The sequence below is a fragment of the Oryctolagus cuniculus genome, chromosome 17 (genome assembly GCF_964237555.1).
Source record: "Oryctolagus cuniculus chromosome 17, mOryCun1.1, whole genome shotgun sequence".
NCBI lineage: Eukaryota > Metazoa > Chordata > Mammalia > Lagomorpha > Leporidae > Oryctolagus > Oryctolagus cuniculus.
The window spans coordinates 51,828,764-51,847,306 of NC_091448.1; the positions used below are offsets into that span (position 1 = coordinate 51,828,764).

The window sequence follows — 18,543 nt, forward strand, 5'->3', positions numbered from 1 at the left end:
CTAGAGGACTAGACTCTAATTCGGACAGGCGTTTAAAGGAGTTTCGGGGAGACAAGGGACGCTTGGAGATCGCGCTAGGTCAGCTGGACTGCAGTGGATGGGGCGCTCTGGAACTACAGTTCCCAGCATGCCCAGCGCCCGGAAGCCCCGCCCACCACCGCCCGGTGCATTGTGGACGATGAGTCAGGGCTGGGGACACCAGACTTGGACAGTCAGGACGCGAGTGCGAGGTCAGCGTCCGAGGCAGCGGCAGCTGGAGCGGCTCCGAGATGCGAACGGCTCGCATGGCCCCTAGCGTGGGGCGGCAGCTGCTGAGGTTGGCGAGCGGAAGGTGTGTATGACGGGGGTTGGGAGGGGAGAGGGAGCCGGCGGACCTGACCGACCGAGCCAGAACCGAACCCCTGCTCTTCACAGCTCGCGGCCCAGTGCGTTCCTGGGGCAGCCCCGGCCTGGTCCTGCCCAGCGACTCTATGCCAGTGAGGCCGCTCAGGTAAGTGACGGCGGCCTCGGGAGAGGGGCTCCCGCCTCCCCGCGGCCGGCAGGGGTCTCCCTCCCCGTGCCAGTCACCTGCTGACAGCTTTGGCTGGGAAAGTAGGGGAAAGGGCAAACCGGGATGCCCTGGGATGAAACTAGGGGAAAGGCACGGGATCAGCTCAAGCCTCACACCCAGCTCTTCCCCTGTGCTCCCCTTGGCAAATCGGCACCCCCTCTCCCCAGGCGGCTGTGCAGAAAGAGCCCCCCTCCTCTGATGCTGCGACCAGGGAAAACCAGGCCAAGCCGGTATGTGGCTTCGAGGTTGGGAGGACCTACACCAGGGCACACCCACCCCAGCCAGCTCTCCAGAACCCCGCTGTTCTTTCTGGCCAGGAATCTAGGTCCTTTGCTGTAGGGATGTTCAAAGGCCAGCTCATCACCACCCAGGTGTTCCCGTACCCGTCAGGTGAGGGAAGGGGTAGTCAGAGCTGGGTGGGGACTCTGGCCGGCTGCCCTACCTCACCTGGCCGACCTGTCCCTCTCCCCGCCCCCACAGTGCTCAACGAGGAGCAGACACAGTTTCTCAAAGAGCTGGTGGGACCCGTGTCTCGTTTCTTTGAGGTGAGCAATGACTGGGGCCCGGGCAGGGGGCACAGATGTCAAGGCCCTGAGGTCCTTCTCTTCCGCAGGAGGTGAACAGCCCTGCCAAGAATGACGCTCTGGAGCTGGTGGAGGAGACCACTCTGCAGGGCCTCAAGGAGCTGGGGGCCTTCGGTCTGCAAGTGCCTAGCGAGCTGGGCGGTGTGGGCCTCTGCAACACACAGGTGAGCGCCCCTCCTCACTTCCCCGTATTCCAGGCGCCTCCGGCCTGGCCCATTCAGCTCCCCCCACAGCTAACTGCAGCTGCTCTTGTGGCCTGTTGACTTTCCCAGCCATATCCCACCTTCCTCCAATAAAAAAAAAAAAAAAAAAAACCACCATAATCCAGTCTGCACACAGGCCCATGTGGCCATGACCTGATTCCCAAGCCCTTGGGGACTGCCTAACACCACGGTAGTGGGAAGTCCCCCTCCCCAACCTAGAACAGGCTCAGACCCTCTGTATGGTCTGGCATCCTCTCCCCACCCTCACTCTGGAGGGAATGGCCCAGGTCAGGCCCTGCCCTGTTACCCAGACTCTCCTGCAAGGCCAAGTCCCCACACAGCCAATCACAAGCCCAGATGCCTGCTTTCCCCACAGTATGCTCGCTTGGCAGAGATCGTGGGCATGTATGACCTTGGTGTGGCCGTCACTCTCGGGGCTCATCAGAGCATCGGTTTCAAAGGCATCCTACTCTTTGGCACAAAGGCCCAGAAAGAGAAATACCTCCCCAAGCTGGCAACTGGTGAGGCTGCCCTGGGAGACGAGGCCTGGGGGTGCCCTGGGCTTGCACGATGAGGCATGTCAGCTGGGGGAGGCTCCAGGGAGGCTGTACGGAAAAGCACAGGAACAGGCCATGGCCAGAGGCGTGCAGGGGACCAGTCCCCGGCAGGAGAGGGCTGAGGGGACTTGGATGGCTGGCGGGACTTAGGGTGAAGGCATTCTCTCCACAGGGGAGACTTTGGCAGCTTTCTGTCTAACTGAACCCTCAAGTGGGTCAGACGCAGCCTCGATCCAGAGCTCAGCTGTGCCCAGCCCCTGTGGGAAATATTATACGCTCACTGGAAGCAAGATTTGGATCAGGTACTCTTCCTCTCACTTCACCCGGCTGCCGCCTCTGCCCACTCTGTGCTCTGACCACCCTCTTTCTTCCACAGTAACGGGGGCCTGGCAGACATCTTCACGGTCTTTGCCAAGACACCAATCACAGACGCAGCCACAGGGGCTGTGAAGGAGAAGATCACAGCCTTTGTGGTGGAGAAGGGTTTTGAAGGTGTTACCCAGTGAGTGGGTCTCGGGAAGAAGAGGCAAGGCCGGGGAGGGCGGCAGGACTGGACTTAGGGCAAATGGCTATCACACATCACCCTGGGGTTGTGTGTGCAAAAGCCAAGGCGGGTACACAGCTTTCCCCTTTGGGATAAACAGGTACAGAACTGACCTCATAGCTCTGGCTACTGCAGCCAAGGCCCAGAGTAGCAGGACACAGCCAGGCCTCCTGGGCCCTGGGGGCACGTGGAGGTGCTGCCCGCACCCTCTTACAGTCTAGGAATTACAGTTCCTCCCCGGGTCATGAGGAATGAAGGGACAACATGCTGAACACACCTCTGCTGTCCACCCTGCCCTGTCGCAGCGGGGCCCCTGAGAAGAAGATGGGCATCAAGGCCTCGAACACAGCGGAGGTGAACTTTGATGGAGTACGGGTGCCCTCAGAGAACGTGCTGGGCGAGGTCGGGGGCGGCTTCAAGGTCGCCGTGAACATCCTCAACAATGGAAGGTTTGGCATGGCCGCGACCCTGGCAGGCACCATGAGAGCCATCATTGCTAAGGCGGTGGGTACCCTGCCTGCGGATACCGGGCCGCCCAAGTGAGTCCCCTGCCTCCTTTCCATGTGTCCCTGTTCCCTTGCAGGCAGGTGCTCCCACCTCCAGAGAGCCCTCCCCAGCAGCAGCAGCTGCTTAGGTGTCCTTCCAGTGTGGACTGAACTCCCAGTCTGGACCACAGCCCGAGCCCAGCCACTCTGCTGGGCAGACTGCAGAACCGCAGTGGGACACGTGTGCCCTCTTCCAGGTGGAGCATGCTGCTAACCGTACCCAGTTTGGGGACAAAATTCACAACTTTGGGCTGATCCAGGAGAAGCTGGCCCGGATGGCTATTCTGCAGTACGTGACTGAGGTGAGGGCCCCCACGCCCCTCTCCCTGGAGGCCTTGTGGCTTTCTTCCAGTGGGTCAGACTACGACCCCCAGCAGCACCTGGGGCAGTGGGTCTCCAGCTTTACACCAATGCCCTAGGGGATGCGGGGAGGCACAGCCAGCTCAGCTTCTGCAGGGGGAGAGCAGTGCTGTTCTGCGGAGGTGCGTCCCAGGGCTCCAGGCGTTCATTCTGCCCGCACCTCCACCCCTTCCAACAAGTCAGCCGCCTAGAAGCCACTGGTGGACTGACTCAGGGGCCAAATACTTCTGTGCGCCTGAGCTGACCACCATGTTAGAAGGCGAACACAGGGAGCCTGGAGCGCCAGGCCGGACTCGGTCCTGGGAGATTTGGGAGATGAAGGCAAGTCTGATATAGCCCTTTCCAATTTTCCTTCCCACATCCCGACCACGCCACCTCAGTCCATGGCTTACATGCTGAGTGCCAACATGGACCAGGGATTCACGGACTTCCAGATAGAGGCCGCCATCAGCAAGATCTTTGGCTCGGTGAGGTCCCAGGCGTGCTGGGAGGGAAAGTCCAATGTGAGGACGCAGCTCTAAGTCATCTCTGGCTCTCTTCTCTAGGAGGCAGCCTGGACGGTGACGGACGAGTGCATCCAGATCATGGGGGGCATGGGCTTCATGAAGGTACGGGCCGGTCTCCTGCGGGGGCAGCCGCGGTGGTGGGAAGCGCCGCACCACCCAGCGGGGCTGAGGAGCTGTCTTCCCTGTGGTAGGAGGCAGGGGTCGAGCGTGTGCTCCGCGACGTTCGAATCTTCCGGATCTTTGAGGGGACAAACGACATCCTCCGGCTGTTTGTGGCTCTGCAAGGCTGCATGGTAAGAGAGAAGGGGAGCTGGGGGGGGGGGGTGCTGACCGGGAGTTCTGACTGCGGCCCCTCCTCCCCACAGGACAAAGGAAAGGAACTCTCTGGGCTCGGCAATGCTCTGAAGAACCCCTTTGGGAATGCTGGCCTCCTGATAGGGGAGGCGGGCAAACAGCTAAGGAGGTGGGCTTTAGGTAGGGCCGGGGGGTGGGGTGGGGTGAGTGCCCACTAACCAGTCATTCTCCCCTCCTCCAAGGCGGGCAGGGCTGGGCAGCGGCCTGAGTCTCAGCGGGATTGTGCACCCAGAGTTGAATCGGAGTGGTGAGCTGGTAAGCCGTCGGGCTGGGCGGGGCTGGGCGGGGCTGGGCGGGGCAGGGCGGGGCCCGCCTGGCCCCAGGCTGTCCCTCTGAGCCCTGGGTGCCTTCTCCCTGTCCTCAGGCAGTGCGGGCTCTGGAGCAGTTTGCCGCTGTGGTGGAGGCCAAGCTGATAAAGCACAAGAAGGGGATCGTCAGTGAGTGAGCCCCCCCCCAGCCTCCCCTCCATGCTCTGGCTCAGACTGACGCCCCGCCCCCTTCCCACCCACCTGACAGATGAACAGTTTGTGCTGCAGCGGCTGGCAGACGGGGCCATCGACCTGTACGCCATGGTGGTGGTTCTCTCCAGGTGAGGAAGCGGTGGGTGCGGAGAGGCCCACCAGGGTCAGCGGCATAGCCCAGATTGGATTTACTTTCTCCTGCTTTCAACCAGGGCCTCACGAGCCCTGAACGAGGGCTACCCTACAGCCCAGCACGAGAAAATACTCTGTGACAGCTGGTGTATTGAGGTGAGGCTTGGGGCTACGGCTACCAAATGCTGCGGGGGGGCCTTGAGGTACGGGCCTGAACCCCCTCCCCCCGCACAGGCTGCTGCCCGCATCCGGGAGAGCATGGCCGCTCTGCAGTCCGACCCCCAGCAGCAGGAGCTCTTCCGGAACTTCCGAAGCATCTCCACGGCGCTGGTGGAGCAGGGTGGCGTGGTCACCAGCCGCCCCCTTGGCGTCTGAGCATTCTCACCCAGGGTCTGGCCCATCAGTGCCTTCTCTCAAGCTAAAGCCAGGCCCCCTGCCAGGACCCTGAGGGGGGCCTCGTATTCCCAGAACTGTGCCTGCTCTCAGGAGCGCTGCCTCACAAATACAGTTTCTAACAAGTCAGACTTGGCTACTATGTCTCCGGTCTTTCCCTCCACTGCCTACCTCCCTCCCAAAGAAAGAACCAGAGGCCTGGGGAGTTTGCCTCTATTGCTTTATTTGGTGTTTTATACAAGTGACTAAAATAAATAGAATAACAAAGGCAGCTACACGGCCCCAGTACCAAATACCCCAGCTTCCTTGGCCTGCTGTCTGGGGGGCCCAAACCCCTTCTCCTCCCAGGGTACCATGGACCACTCCCCACCCTGCGTAGGGTAGAGCCAACGGGGTGACTGGAGGAGGCTACATTCTGGGGTTAGAAGAAAGGGTCCAGGAAATGGGAATTCTTCATATAAAAAAGGAAATGTCTATTAAAAAAATAGTCCCCAAAATGTAACAAAGTATACTTTAAACCCCAAAAAAGTTTATAAAAAAATAATAAAGCTAAGAGTAACCACAGGTCCCTTGTGTACCCCTGCGGGAGGGGAAGGGACCAGGCACTGCTGGTGAGTCACAGTGGCAGTAAGTTTAGGGTGGGCGGCAGCCGCCAGGCTGAGCCCAGGCACTGTGGGGAGTAACAGGTGCGCGACTGGCAGACAGCAGCCACCGAGCAGGAGCACCGAGGAGTCAGACATGGCCCCAACGGCTCTACATAACGTCCACAAAGAACTCGCTGGGGTTGCCCATGGCCATGTGGAAGCTCTGGCGGCTGGCTGTCAGTTCTGGGGGTACGGAACCCAGGTCTCTGACCGGAGGGGCCCCTGGGGGCTGTACCGCTGGAGGGACAGGGGGTGGGGGCGGGGGCATCATGACCACCATCATGGGATTATACGGGAGGGCCATGCCAGGGGGTGGTCCGTAGGGATGGAGTCCTGGGTGGGCTCTGAGATTGGAAGCACCCCCTGTGGAGCCCCTGGACGGGGGAGGACCCCCATCGCCAGTCCCACCAGGTTCCCCGCCCCGGCGAAGGCTGCCCCCCCTGCTGGAGGGCTCCGACTCACTGCCACTGCCGGACTTGGACTCGGGGGCCCGCTCCTCAGGCCTCCCTGTGCGCCCAGCCCCCCCGTCGCTTCGTGTAGACCCGCTGCTCCGGCTCCCTGTTGGGGGAAGAGGGGTGGGACAACTGAGCCCGGGACCCAGGGTCCTCTGGCCTCGCCAGCCCCTGCTCCAGCTCTCCTGGTTTCCCTTTTCTCCGCCCTGCACGTGCTGGTATCTGGGGGCGGCTTACCTTCACTGTGCTGGCTGCTGGCACTGCCCCCTCCGTAGGTGTAGGACGAAAGCTCGTGGTAGGGTGGGGGCTGGGGGCTGTAGGGGTGTGGGGCTGGATACTGATAGGAGAAGGTGGGCAGCAGGGGCCAGGGGGTGGCCCCAGGCAGAGGAGCCAGGGTGTCCTGGTCTGACGCCCCACTGGAGCCATCGTTGTCATTCAGAGACAGGTTGACGAGGTCTGGAGAACAAGGGAAGGGATGAAGAGGTCACTGCCTGGGAGGCCAGGACCCTAGAATGCTGGACGGAAATTCTGGCGGGAACCACAGCCCCAGGACCACCTGTGACACGGGTGGAGAGGGGGTTACAGGGTCTTGGAAACTCTACCTACTACTGCTTCAGGGCAGGGCACAGCCAGGGCACCAGCAGCCCATGCGCTGTTGTGGGACGTGGAAGAGGTGCCCCTGGCCACCCCGGTGAACAGCTTGTCTAGCAGAACCTGAGTGGACGCCAGCCCCGCCCCCAGCCAGGCGGGCAGAAGAACTTACAACTCTCACAGCCGCCACTGAGGTCACCAAAGACGTAATAGCACTGCTCAGAGAAGGTGATCTTGTTCACGGTGTGCCGGATCAGGCCTGCCTTGAGCAGCCCGCTGGCGTACTTGCGCGCCTCCCGCCGCTCAGGGAAGCCCTCCACGTGATGGTAGAGCCAGTCGACCACGTCCGAGCCTGGGTCACCCACAGGGCAAAAGGGCCTCAGGTTCTCCGGCCAGCCCTTGCCACCACCCTGCCTGCGCCATGCCCAGCTTGGGTTCTCTCCTCTTCCTCTCCTCCCCTGCCACCTGCCCAGGGCCCAGCGTACCCAGAAAGGCATTGGGGATGGTAATCTTGAGCCACATGCGGTCGCGGACTTCCAGCCCGGACTCTGGGGCTGCCATGGCCTTGGTCACAGATGCCATGTCTGTGTGGATGGAGAGACCCCGGCCCTCACAGCCTGACAGAGGAGACAATGGAGAATTAGGGGTGGGGCTCCCACCCCCAGGGATGCGGCTCCCGGGGATGTGGAGGGGGGGCTCACCATCAGGCAGGGAGGGCCCGGATGTAATGGTGCTCATGGATGAGGAGCCGGGATAGGCTGGGAAGGTGCCAGTCAGCGCGGCAGAGTGCGACACCCAGGCGGCAGGGTCAATCGGCTGGATGGGTTCATCTGAGACAGAGAGCGCCACCAAGATTGTCACTTCCCATCCCAGAAAGCCAGGCCCGTCCCTCCAAGCTCAGAGTCCTGTCCCATCTGTGCCTGACCCTCCTCCGCCCCTTCTCCACAGCCTAGAGCCCAGCCCAGCCTCCGCACTGCCTGTTCTCTTCCCTGGACGTCACTTACTTCGGGGCAGGGTGAAATAGGCCTGGGGAGAGGGATCCCAACACTTGGCCACAGTCAGCACGATGGGGCTGTGGGAGGAGATGGCCAGTTAGGGGTGGGCAGGGTGGAGGCCTCGGGAGAGCCAAGGCCTGCAACAAAAGTGGATTAAGGAGCAGAAAGAGTGAGAAGAAAAAAGCAGGCACATGGCCAGGCCAGAGAAAGTGAGCATGCAAGGCTCCACACTGCGGCTGACTCACCCATGTGGAGGACTCCTGGGTCATACGGCTGAGCGAGACAGGACACCGCCCACCGTGCAAGACCACTCCCAGGAAGTCCCACAACAGGTGGCACTCAGCCCCGCTGTTGGAGGATGCATGCATGGGTGGTGAAAGTATCGAGTGAAACACAGATTTTTCTCTGGGCCGCAGAAGTCAGGAGAGTGACTACCCCAAGGGGCAGAGGGGCACGGGCAACCTTGCACTTCAGGTGTGAGGGAGTGGCGGCCTGGGTTTTCACTCTAGAATTATCCGTCACCTTGCGCATTTCTGCTTCACGTACATCGAGCCTTACGTCTCACCAGTATTTAAAATGACCAAACGAAAGTGAGGGGACAGAAGACCAGCACCAGCGCGGGGCTCACCCGGGCTTGTGGACTGGGGACCGGGACCAGCGCGGGGCTCACCCGGGCTTGTGGACGGGGGACCGGGACCAGCGCGGGGCTCACCCGGGCTTGTGGACAGGGGACCGGGACCAGCGCGGGGCTCACCCGGGCTTGTGGACGATGTCCCTCAGCACCCGCACGGCATCATCGTTGCTCATGTTCTCAAAGTTCATGTCGTTCACCTGGGCGTGAGGGGAAGTGGGTCGCACGCAGGGCAGGGAGCCCCGCCCACGGGAGCCCGGCGGCCCTGGCCCAGCTCACCTGCAAGAGCATGTCCCCCGGCTCGATGCGCCCGTCGGCCGCCACGGCACCGCCCTTCATGATGGAGCCGATGTAGATGCCTCCGTCTCCCCGCTCGTTGCTTTGGCCCACAATGGAGATTCCCAGGAAGTTGTACTTCTCTGTGGAGGGAGCTCAGGTGAGGCGGGGAAGCCCCTGAGTCCTGCAGGCTGGCTGTGCCCACTTCCGCCCAGCCTCGCACGACGCCCCCGTACCCATGTTGAGCGTGACTGTGATGATGTTGAGGGACATGGTGGAGTCCGTGACGCTGCTAAAGGACGAGGTCTGTGGTGGGAGAATGGGGGGGCTGGACCGCCTTTCGAAAACCCAAGAGTAAGCCCTACCACGGCCTAGCCCGAGGCCCCGCCCGCCCTCTCCCAGCCCCAGGTGCCCCTGGAGGAGCCCCTCACCCTCTCCATGCGCGGAGGCCGCTGTTTCCTCCGCCGCCGGTGGCGCTTGAGGAGGCGGGAGGCGCTGCTCTGCTCCGTGGAGCTGCTGAACCTGTCAGGATCGGGGAGGGGGAGACCTGTAGGCCAGGGCGGCGGGGGCGCCAGAGCACGGGGGTGGGGGGCATCGTGTGGAGCCGCACCTGCTCATGGTGTCGTCCTCATCCGAGTCCCCCAGGCTGGTACTCTCCAGCTCACTGGTCATGAGGGTGGAGGAGCTCTCGTACCCAGCCAGGTGGCGTTCCAGCCTCGAGGGGCCGCTGGGCCTGTGGCCCCCAGCTGAGCAGGAACAGGGACCTCAGGAGGGGTCTCATCAAGGGGCCCGCCCCTCGTCGCCTCCCCTCTGCCCAGCCTCCCTCACCGCCATGCTCGCTGCTGTCCCTCCGGCGGGGCCGCTCCCGCCTCAGGGACACCACGGACTCCGTTTCTGTCTCTGGCTCCAGGTTCTCATGGCTGCTGGACACATTAGGGCTAGAGGGGCGGAGACGGTTTCCAAACCACATCAGAACCAAGGGGCCGCTACACCTCCCTCCCCTGTGCTCAAGAATCCCGAGAACTCACTGGAAGGATGGAGGCCTTGAGTCCCCAATGCCACTGGTCCTCTCTGGGGGCAGAGGAGGTAAAGGTGGGGGTGGAGGCGCCAGTTCTGTCCGCGGCTCGTGGGCCGGGGGGGCCGTCTCAGGCTGGGGGTTATCTGACGACACTAGCTAGACAAACGTAAATGACAGAAGGCAGCTCAACTGGGAGATGGGTGGAGGATGGGAGACGGGAGAGGATCAGAAAGCGGATGGGGTTTTGTGGAGTATGGAGAAGAGCCAAATACAAGGGGACTTCAAAAAGTGCATGGAAACCGGACTTAAAAGACAAGTGATGGTGCGCGTTTGACCTAGCAGTTACGCTGCCTGTGTCCCCTATCAGACGGCCGTGGTTCAAAACCAGGCTCTGGCTCGATTCCAGCTTCCTGCTAATGCGCACCCAGGGAGGCAGCAGGGATGGCTCAAGCGCTTGCGTCCCTGCCACCCACACGGGAGACCCAGATTGAGTGCCCAGTTCAGCCTGGCCCAGCCCAGGCCATTGCCAGAATTTGAGGAATGCATAAGCAGATGGGAGACGGCTGTCTCTCAAATACATTTTTAAAAGTAACAATAGGCCGGCGCCGTGGCTCACTAGGCTAATCCTCTGCCTTGCGGCGCTGGCACACCGGGTTCTAGTCCCGGTCAGGGCGCCGGATTCTGTCCCGGTTGCCCCTCTTCCAGGCCAGCTCTCTGCTGTGGCCCGGGAGTGCAGTGGAGGATGGCCCAAGTGCTTGGGCCCTGCACCTGCATGAGACCAGGAGAAGCACCTGGCTCTTGCCTGCGGATAGGCGTGGTGCACTGGCTGCAGCGTGCCGGCCGTGGCGGCCATTGGAGGGTGAACCAACGGCAAAGGAAGACCTTTCTCTCTGTCTCTCTCTCTCACTGCCCACTCTGTCAAAAAAAAAAAAAAAAAAAAGTAATAATAACTTTATTTTGACGCATGCCCACGCACCCTGTTTTGAAGCCCACGCATCCTTTTCTCATACTATGCATTTCCCATGAACGTTTTTGAAGCCCCCTCATGGCAGAGGCTCCAGAAGAAAGCCGAGGAGCTCCCACTGGCTCTCCAAACAGGGAGGGAGGCAAAGGGCCAGGGCAATGACTGGGCAGGGAGAGGCTACAGACAGATGAGGCTGGGAGCAGCCTGGGAACCCAGAGGGAATGGGCCCTTACCCAGGATACCACCCTTCCGTTGAAGCAGGGCAGGCGGGCATTGTCATCTGAAATTTCTTCCTTCACCACCCTGCCGGGAGACAGGACGAGGTCAGCGAGGCTGGGTCAGCCACCCCCGCCGCCAGCTTCTCCGTCTTCACCCAGCTCAAGGATGCCGGCCACCCCCTGCCTCGTTCCCCCTCTCTCCTAGGGAAACAACCTCCAAACCCCACTCCCACCACGTTTCGCCTGCTCGCCCCAGCTGGCCCTCAGGGGCAATGCTGCTCCAAAGACTTCCTGCAGCATGACTGGAAGGCCAACCCCTGTGGTTACCTGGTTGCCAGTGAGCCTTGCTGGTAGCCGTCCCCAAACCCAGCCCTGTTCCGTACACACCTTCCCCAACCTCATACAAGCTTCTACTCTCCCACTTCCCTTTAGTTTTTTCTAATCCACTTCCAGAGAGTGGTCCAGATGTGCTGTCTTTGTCAGGGGACAAAAGCCCATTAGAGGAACCAACAGCATCTCCTTAGGCTGAGAGCTGGGAAGAAGAGAGGAAGCCAGGCTTCCCGTTCCCCTGTGCCTCCCCTGGAAGAACTCTGCTCTCAACAACATGCTGGGTCTCAAGACCCCAAAGCCCCACCAGCTCCCCTGTGTTCCCTGTAGTGGACTGGACTTGCCCCCCTTTCTTCTCAACCACCCCTTGCAATCAGCAGCACCCATTCTGTTGTACACCACGCCCTGACCACGCAGCATTAACACTTGTTGACTAAACAAACAAAACACACAAACCAATAGATTCTCTGGTTTCTCCTCTGTCTCACAAACACACCCTCTCCCCTCCCCAAATCAGAACATCTTGTCTGATTAACCCTTTAGCCTAATATGCCTCTGGGAGTGTGTATATACACCAACTGAATCCATTTGCTAGTTATGTGACAACAGGGCCCAGCCACTACCAATCTGTTTCAGTGTAATTAGTGTTCTCCCAATATAACCCATCTTGGCACAGCTCAACCCACTCCACGGCAGGCTATTCTGTATCACCACAACCGAGTTTGTGGACCTGTGGGCCTCAATGCCAAGGACAACGATGACCACGCCCCAAGAGTTTCCCATGTGCCAAGCGCGGGAACTAAGCATTTCACTCTGTGATTATCTCAAATGTGAGAAAAATCAACGCACAAAGGTAAATGAAATTGCCCAAGATTACACTGCTGACCAATCCAAGAGCTTTGATTTAAGCCCAAGATAACTCCCAAGACAACTGTCACTCTCCCCACGCTGAACGACCTTTTTAGGCAGAGTCCAGTTTGTTCCGTCCCCCTAAAATCCAAGCCATCAACACAATCTAGCCAGCCAGTGAAACAACTGAGCAGTCAAAACAAGAGTGGTCATTCCCCAAAGTGAGAAAAACAAAAGGGCTTCGAATATGTTATTTACAGTCCCAGTCAAGTCCAGGAATCCCCAAATTACCCCAGGATAGCCCAATCTATTCTAGCACAGCCTACAACGTCCCTGCATGCAGCTGTCTGCACCAATATAGACTAGACTATCCCAATACAGCTGTCTGTATTAGCAAAAGCCCCAACAGCCTTATCTGCCCTGTACTAAGTGCCCCGATGCGTGCCGAAGAAGAGTTATTAGGTTAGGATCAACCAAGAGACCAGAATGACCCCAGCCCGTCCAGTAGCCCACTCCAAGGCAGCCTAGAACACCGCAACTTTTTTTTTTTTTTTTTTTTTGCATTAGCATGCATACACTCCATGGAGTCCCCAAACAATCCTGTCTCTGCCACAACGTTCCAACTGCCGCCAACACAAGCCCGGCTATGTCAAGAGACTGCAGGCTGTCTCCACACAAGCTGTGTGCTACAGGAAAACGCTCAGTCCCGACCACCCCAAAACCAACCTGCGCGCCCCCACCTATTCCATATGGCCCAATCTTCTCCACTTTATCGCTCCGTGTGCATCCATCTGTCCAGGCATAACCTTGTCCGTCCTGGGACGGCCACTCTGCCTCAGTGTGGCACAATCCGATCCACTGAAGGCCAGAAAACCCGTGTAACCCAGAGCAGACCCGTGCCCCCTGCAGAACGCCCCATCCGTGCGGGTACAGCCCCCGTCAGTCCCAGGCTAGGCCTCGCGCTCACCCGAAATCCTGATCCATGGACTTGAAAAAGTACTTAGCACCCGCGGGCCGCTGCAGAACGCTCTTGAAGTCTCCAAGGGTGATGCGCTCGGCGGGGACTGGGATCTTCACCAGGTAGGGAGTCTCCTCCTCATCCAGGTGGTAAATCACCTTCGTCTCCCCGACGCCTCCGCCCCCCGTGCTGCTGCCCGCCATGGTCTCGCCCGCGCGCTCCCGGGCTCCGCCGCCCACCCAGTGGGGCTATCTGCGGCCCGCCGCGCCTGCGCACACTCGAACCCCGACCGGAGCGCGGACGCGACAGAGCCAGTGTGGGCGTGGGGCAGCGGGGAGGCGGCGGGGTGCGGCAGGGTGGCGGGCCGCGCGACGCGCCCCGGAGCGGCGCACTCAGCCGCCGCGCGCCACCGCCGCCGACGTCGCGAGCGCCCTCCAGGGCCCCGCCCACCTCGCCTCATGTCACGTGGCCCGAGCCCGCCCACCTCGCGCTCCCTGCACCGCCCTTCGCCACGTGACCCCTCCGCCATCACGTGACTACTCGGCTCCTCCCAGCGCTCCCTCCACGTGACCGCTGCCTTCAGCAACGGTCTCCCAGCCCCGACCCACTCCGCCCCCGAGCGTATCCCCCACCGGAGGTCCTCCCGGCTGGCACCGTGTCCTGGGGACCTCCGTCTTCGGGGTGGGGGGCGCCCTGCGCCGTCCGGGCGGGAACGCGAAGCGACTGCGCACGACCGTCCGTGCAGGAGCAGCGGGACCGCGGGCGCGCGTGGAGGGAAGAAGCCGACGGAGCCCCTGGGGTTGTGTCCCGGCGCGGGAAGGCCCGGACGCCGAGGTGGGTTTGTGCCCTGCGGCCAGCTCCCCCAGAGCCTCCCCCCAAGCAGGACAGTCAGGGAGGGCTAGAAACACAAAGAGCCCACTCTGCTTTATTTACAACACGCAGGCTGTCTGTACAAACGGCTGGCCAGTAGTAAAAACAAGAGGTGCGTGAGGACCGTCACCTTGCCGCTCTCCTTGCTCGCTTGGCCAGGCTCACTCCACCTCTGAGCCGCCACGCTCGAAAGAGGAAGTCCAACATTAAAAATACAACCGGTGTAGAAGAAAATAAATTGGGAGTAAAATAAAAGATGAGGGAGGGGAATGCTATATTTACACTAGAGTTTATAGACAGCTGTCCCAGTCCATCCCAATTCCAACCCTGGCAGGTCCAAGATGCTGCATCCGGGGCCCCCGACAGCCTCCCACGCCCAACGCAACGTCCACTCCAGTCCACAGGCTGGGGAGGGAGGGGAGGGAGGGACCGTGAGACTCATTTCCGAAGTCTGCCTTGGGCGTTCCTGCCTTGAAGCGGGGACCACATCCAGACTCCAGGGGATGGGCTGAAGCCCCCGAGGCTCAGTTCCCGAATCGTCACTTGCCAGTTCCAGCCTGGAGTTGGCAGTGTCAGGGCTCTCCAGATTTGGGAAGCCCCCCTAACCGCCGCGCCTCAGGCCGCAGTTCCTTGCATTTCTGGCAATAAAAGAAGTCAGGGACATTGGTCTTCTTAATCTTAGCACAGGAGAGGTGGATCCACGTCCCACATAGGCTGCACTCGATCATGGGCCGCCCTGCGAAGGGCTTCCGGCAGTAACACGTGATCAGGTCCCATGAGTCATCACCTGGGGAAAGAAGGTTTGCTGGATGTCCTGCCTGTGCTCTTGGATCCAAACACCCCGCACCCCACCGTCCCCGCTGCCCAGGCAGCCCCCACCTCACCTGATTCCACCATGATGTCCTCGTCCATGACCCGCATCTCGCCTTCGCTGGAGCTGGCATCTCCATCCTGGCTTGTTTCAGTGCTGCCCACCTCCTTGCTTTCACTGTCGGTGGGAGGGGCGCCTTCGGGGTGCACTGTGGTAGGGGGCCTGGGGGCCTCAGAGGGTGTGGGGAGCACAGGGGCTGGGGCTTCATCCCCTACCACTACTGACATCTCTTCCTCCTCCTCTTCTTCCTCTTCCTCCTCCTCCTCTTCAGAGTCTGTGTCACTGGGGGGTGCCCTGGGAGGCCCAGGAGGTGGGAGTCTATCCCCCCGCTCTGCCTTTTTCAACTTCCGCTTCTTGCTCTTCTTGATCCGAGACCTCTTTTCCCCATCCCCAGGAGCCGGTCGAGGCCTCCGGAGAACCCCAAAGCCAGCCCCCCCACCGGGCCCCAACTTTCTGTTCTTTCGGTCCTTCTTTCGAGGGGGCTGGGAGAGGTCCCCCTGGGCAAGGGGCACTGGGGTGAGGGCGGCGGGGGGCCGGGAGGGGTGTGTCAGGGCTGTGGGAGCCAGCGGAGATGCTACTTTAGGGCCATCCAGATCAAACAGAGAGTCCTTGAGCTTCATCTTCTCAAGCAGGCTGGCACTGTCGGGGGCCTGCAGACGAGAGAAAGTGGACCTTGGGGGTCCTGGCTGGGTGGGCCCTGCTTGAGCCGCCCTTCTCTTGGATGACTTTGCTTTCTTAACAAAGGTCTGAATGGTTCGAAGATCTGAGGGAGCCGAGTCCCAGCCATCGCTGTCGGCTGCACTCTCACCTCGCAGTGGAGAGCTCGAGCCAGAGGCTGGCCAGTCACTTTCCTTAAAAGGATGCAGAGACTAGGGTCAGCGGGAGCCCAGTGTCTTCTCAGCCCCTCCACAAACCTAGCCTGAACGCCAAGGCTTAGCCCTACCCCCAACCACGCCAGCCTGCTCGGGCAACCTGTCCCTCCCCCAGTCCCCGTGGGGGTCCTCTTGCTCTGTCCCCTCCTGTTCTGGTCACTCTCCCCACTGCTCCCTGGCTCAGGTCTTTGGGAACATTGTATCGCCCTGGCCCCATTTCTTTAGCTGTTACTGTACACCTTCCTTTGTTACCACTTTCGGCTTCCTTAAACTTACCCATTAACAGAACCCCATGACCATCCCAAAGTCCTGACCAAGCTGTCCAAACCCCTCCATCACCAGCTGCCGCTCAAGCCAGGAAATCTCTACTGCCCAGCTACTCCACCCGCCTTCCCACCAGTCCTAACTGCCTCCAGTTTTCTCAGCCAACAGAGAATCTGAGAAGGAACACGCTCTGCACGACAGTCCTAGGACATCACCGGCCTCCAGCTAGCGGCTCCGTCCCTACCTCTTTGCTAGGGGGGATGTAACCCGCGTAGGCCAGGACAAAGCTGCAGAATTTGTTGAAGTCCTCAATTGTCCTCCGCCGTTTCTCTGGTGGCTGAAAGGAAGGAAAGGTGGATCACAGGGCAGCCAGTCTGAGGGGCGCATTCCCAAAGTGAGGCGGGGGCATGGGGGAGGCGCGACCTGGCCTGCAAAGGCAGGAGACCTCACCTGCGTCTCGGGCTTCAGAGTCGGAGGTGGATCTGCGGAAGCAATAAAAGCTGAGTCAAGGCACTAGGACGCTGGAAAGCCGCACCTCCAAACCTCGGCGCTCTCAAGCGACCCCCTCCTCTCCCGGGTCTCTGCGCCACACCAACAGCCCCCCCCTCCCGGGTGTGCTGGACCCGCCCCTGCTCCCCCTTCCGCCCCAGGAGAGGCGGAGCCGGCCTCGCTATAGCGCTCCCCTCCCCCCCACCGGCGGCCCGGCGCCCCGCCCCCCCAACTCACGGTTTCTCTGGACTCCAGTCTACTGGGATCTCCCAGCGCCCCACCCCGCCATACCGCTCCAGGCCCGAGCCCGGGCCACCGCCCGCCCGGTCCTGCACACGCGCCCGGAGCCCCGAGTTCCGATTCGGCTGCGCTCTGCCGCCCTGGGCCCTCAGGGACCGCACAAGCCGCCGGGAGGCCCCCAGGGTCCGGGATGACCACGCTGAACCGCTCCCCGCCCTCCGGCTCCTTGCACTCGAGCACGAGGCCCGGCGCGCCCCTCACCCCCACCCCAAACACACACACAGGCTCCCACAGCCAGCGCTACTTCGCGGCCGGGACAGACCCTGCAGCTCCCACCCGGACGCGGCCCCACCTGCCCCCCCAAGCCGCGCTCCCCACAATTTCGCCGTCCCTCCGCCCCCATCCGGGGCTTTGGCCCCTCCCCGTCTCGAGCTCCTCGGGCTCCCCGCCGGGCCCCCGGGCCCTGTTCCGAGCTCTCTCCGGCGGCCGCCGCCCCCCCCTCCGCCCCCGGACTCACCAAGTCCCTGGGCTGCGGGACCCCTGAACTCCAGCCCCCTCCCCCCAGCCGGCCACTCTTCCCCACGGCACCTCCCCGGGCCCCCCTCGCCCTCCGCAACTCCCAGGCTCTAACCCTCGCCGACCAGCCCGCCTCCCCCACCCCGCCCCACCGCCCCCTACAACTCCCCAGCTCGCCTCGCTGCTCTGCTCTCTCCACAACTGCCCCGGCACAGGTCCCTCTAACGCAGACAATACCCAGAACCCCTCTGCCCCCCACAACTACCTGCCCGCCCTCCAACAATCGCCGGGCTGCCTCCGGCGGCAACTACTCGGAGCTCCGGCACCACAGCCACCAACTCCCCCACCTCAGAGAACTACCGGGCCCTCCACGCAGTCCTCCTCTCCGGCCTCCCTCCTCAACAACTCTCCGGCCCCCGATTCCCCCCAGCCTCCCAGCTCCAGGGCCCCAGCCAGACGGAGGCCCTTTCGACCCCTAACCCACGGAGCGCCGGTTCCCGGCTCCTACCGCCCGTCCTCCCCACCACGCCACACACACGGTGTCTGATCTCCAACTACCCAACCCAGTCTCCCACTCCTTTCTCCAAGGTCTCTCAACTCGTCGCTCTCCCACCTCCAGAGCTAGGCCCCCGACCCTTCCCGGTCCTCCCCCGCTGGGCTCCGGGGCTAGACCTCCAAGTTTGCCAATTGATTCCTCGCCCGCCCCCCCCTCCCCGGCTCCGCGCTGTGTGCCGGTCGAGAGCTCACCTTCGGGACTGGGCTCCGCCATGGCTTCCAGCATCGCCCCCTCCCCTCCTCCCGGTCCGCCGGCCCCCTCCCCTGAGCCGGGGATCCCGGTGCCGCCTCTGGTGCTCGGTGCTTCTCCGCCTCGCGCCACAAAAGTGTCCGCCTCAGTCCGGTTGAGACTCCAGTCCGCTAGCCGCTGCCGCCACCTCCCTCTACCACAGCCTCCCGCACTCCCGGACCGGGCCCCCTCCCCCCGCGCCGCCGGCCGCCTGCTCCCTCCTCCCCCTCTCTCCTCCCTCCCTCCTCCCTCCCTCTTCTTCTCTCCCCCGTCTCCCCGCGCCGGCGCCCACGCGCAATGCACCCAGGGGGTTGTAGTCCGTATGGGGACCGCGGAAAGGGGACTACATGCGCCTTCAGGACTTCAGTTCCCAGCAACCCACACAATGGCGCAGGCGCACTAGGCCACTCCCCTCCCCCGGGGAGTGGCGGGGAGATTGGGAGCAAGAAGGCAGGGCGGAAGAGTGCGCGCGGGCTACTGGGAAATGTAGGCTGGGCGGGACGAAGAAAGAAGAGGAAGAAGGGA

At 61.8% G+C, this 18,543-nt stretch overlaps 3 protein-coding genes, 1 long non-coding RNA gene and 1 other non-coding gene across 10 annotated transcripts; 2 read left to right on the forward strand and 3 right to left on the reverse strand.

Annotated features, from left to right (window-relative positions):
* The first annotated feature begins 154 nt into the window (after positions 1-154).
* On the forward strand, positions 155-5,318 carry ACADVL (acyl-CoA dehydrogenase very long chain). The gene is made up of 20 exons (XM_008270808.4): positions 155-331; positions 415-490; positions 718-780; positions 868-940; positions 1,031-1,095; positions 1,164-1,298; positions 1,714-1,858; positions 2,067-2,196; positions 2,271-2,396; positions 2,744-2,942; positions 3,181-3,285; positions 3,724-3,810; positions 3,889-3,951; positions 4,041-4,142; positions 4,215-4,312; positions 4,386-4,458; positions 4,568-4,640; positions 4,720-4,792; positions 4,877-4,952; positions 5,031-5,318. The coding sequence occupies exons 1-20, from the start codon at positions 270-272 to the stop codon at positions 5,169-5,171; spliced, it is 1,965 nt and encodes a 654-aa protein (XP_008269030.1). The 5' UTR covers positions 155-269; the 3' UTR covers positions 5,172-5,318.
* Positions 3,354-3,410, reverse strand: MIR324 (microRNA mir-324). The gene has a single exon (NR_162601.1). It is a non-coding gene; the product is annotated as a microRNA mir-324 (primary transcript).
* A 74-nt stretch (positions 5,319-5,392) lies between the features above and the next one.
* DVL2 (dishevelled segment polarity protein 2) lies at positions 5,393-13,536 on the reverse strand. 2 transcript variants are annotated; one of them, XM_008270807.4, is made up of 15 exons: positions 13,122-13,536; positions 10,994-11,063; positions 9,807-9,952; positions 9,607-9,716; positions 9,389-9,524; positions 9,210-9,300; positions 9,015-9,084; positions 8,782-8,921; positions 8,626-8,702; positions 7,881-7,948; positions 7,578-7,706; positions 7,362-7,493; positions 7,049-7,228; positions 6,523-6,741; positions 5,393-6,391 (listed from the first exon to the last, which is right to left on the reverse strand). In XM_008270807.4, the coding sequence occupies exons 1-15, from the start codon at positions 13,313-13,315 to the stop codon at positions 5,943-5,945; spliced, it is 2,211 nt and encodes a 736-aa protein (XP_008269029.2). In that variant the 5' UTR covers positions 13,316-13,536; the 3' UTR covers positions 5,393-5,942. The 2 variants fall into 2 exon arrangements, with proteins under 2 accessions (XP_008269029.2, XP_051681230.1); XM_051825270.2 differs by having other exon boundaries at positions 7,362-7,706.
* A 115-nt stretch (positions 13,537-13,651) lies between these two features.
* Positions 13,652-14,237, forward strand: LOC127484441 (uncharacterized). Its single transcript, XR_007911412.2, has 2 exons — positions 13,652-13,946; positions 14,055-14,237. It is a non-coding gene; the product is annotated as an uncharacterized lncRNA (long non-coding RNA).
* Positions 14,012-18,263, reverse strand: PHF23 (PHD finger protein 23). 5 transcript variants are annotated; one of them, XM_051825272.2, is made up of 6 exons: positions 16,716-17,029; positions 16,440-16,471; positions 16,234-16,326; positions 15,662-15,704; positions 14,867-15,503; positions 14,012-14,769 (listed from the first exon to the last, which is right to left on the reverse strand). In XM_051825272.2, the coding sequence occupies exons 5-6, from the start codon at positions 15,471-15,473 to the stop codon at positions 14,555-14,557; spliced, it is 822 nt and encodes a 273-aa protein (XP_051681232.1). In that variant the 5' UTR covers positions 15,474-15,503; positions 15,662-15,704; positions 16,234-16,326; positions 16,440-16,471; positions 16,716-17,029; the 3' UTR covers positions 14,012-14,554. The 5 variants fall into 5 exon arrangements, with proteins under 5 accessions (XP_051681232.1, XP_017204368.1, XP_008269028.1 ...); XM_017348879.3 differs by lacking the exon at positions 16,716-17,029 and adding an exon at positions 17,982-18,263 and having other exon boundaries at positions 14,867-15,704; XM_008270806.4 differs by lacking the exons at positions 15,662-15,704; positions 16,716-17,029 and adding an exon at positions 17,982-18,252.
* Positions 18,264-18,543: the final 280 nt, after the last annotated feature.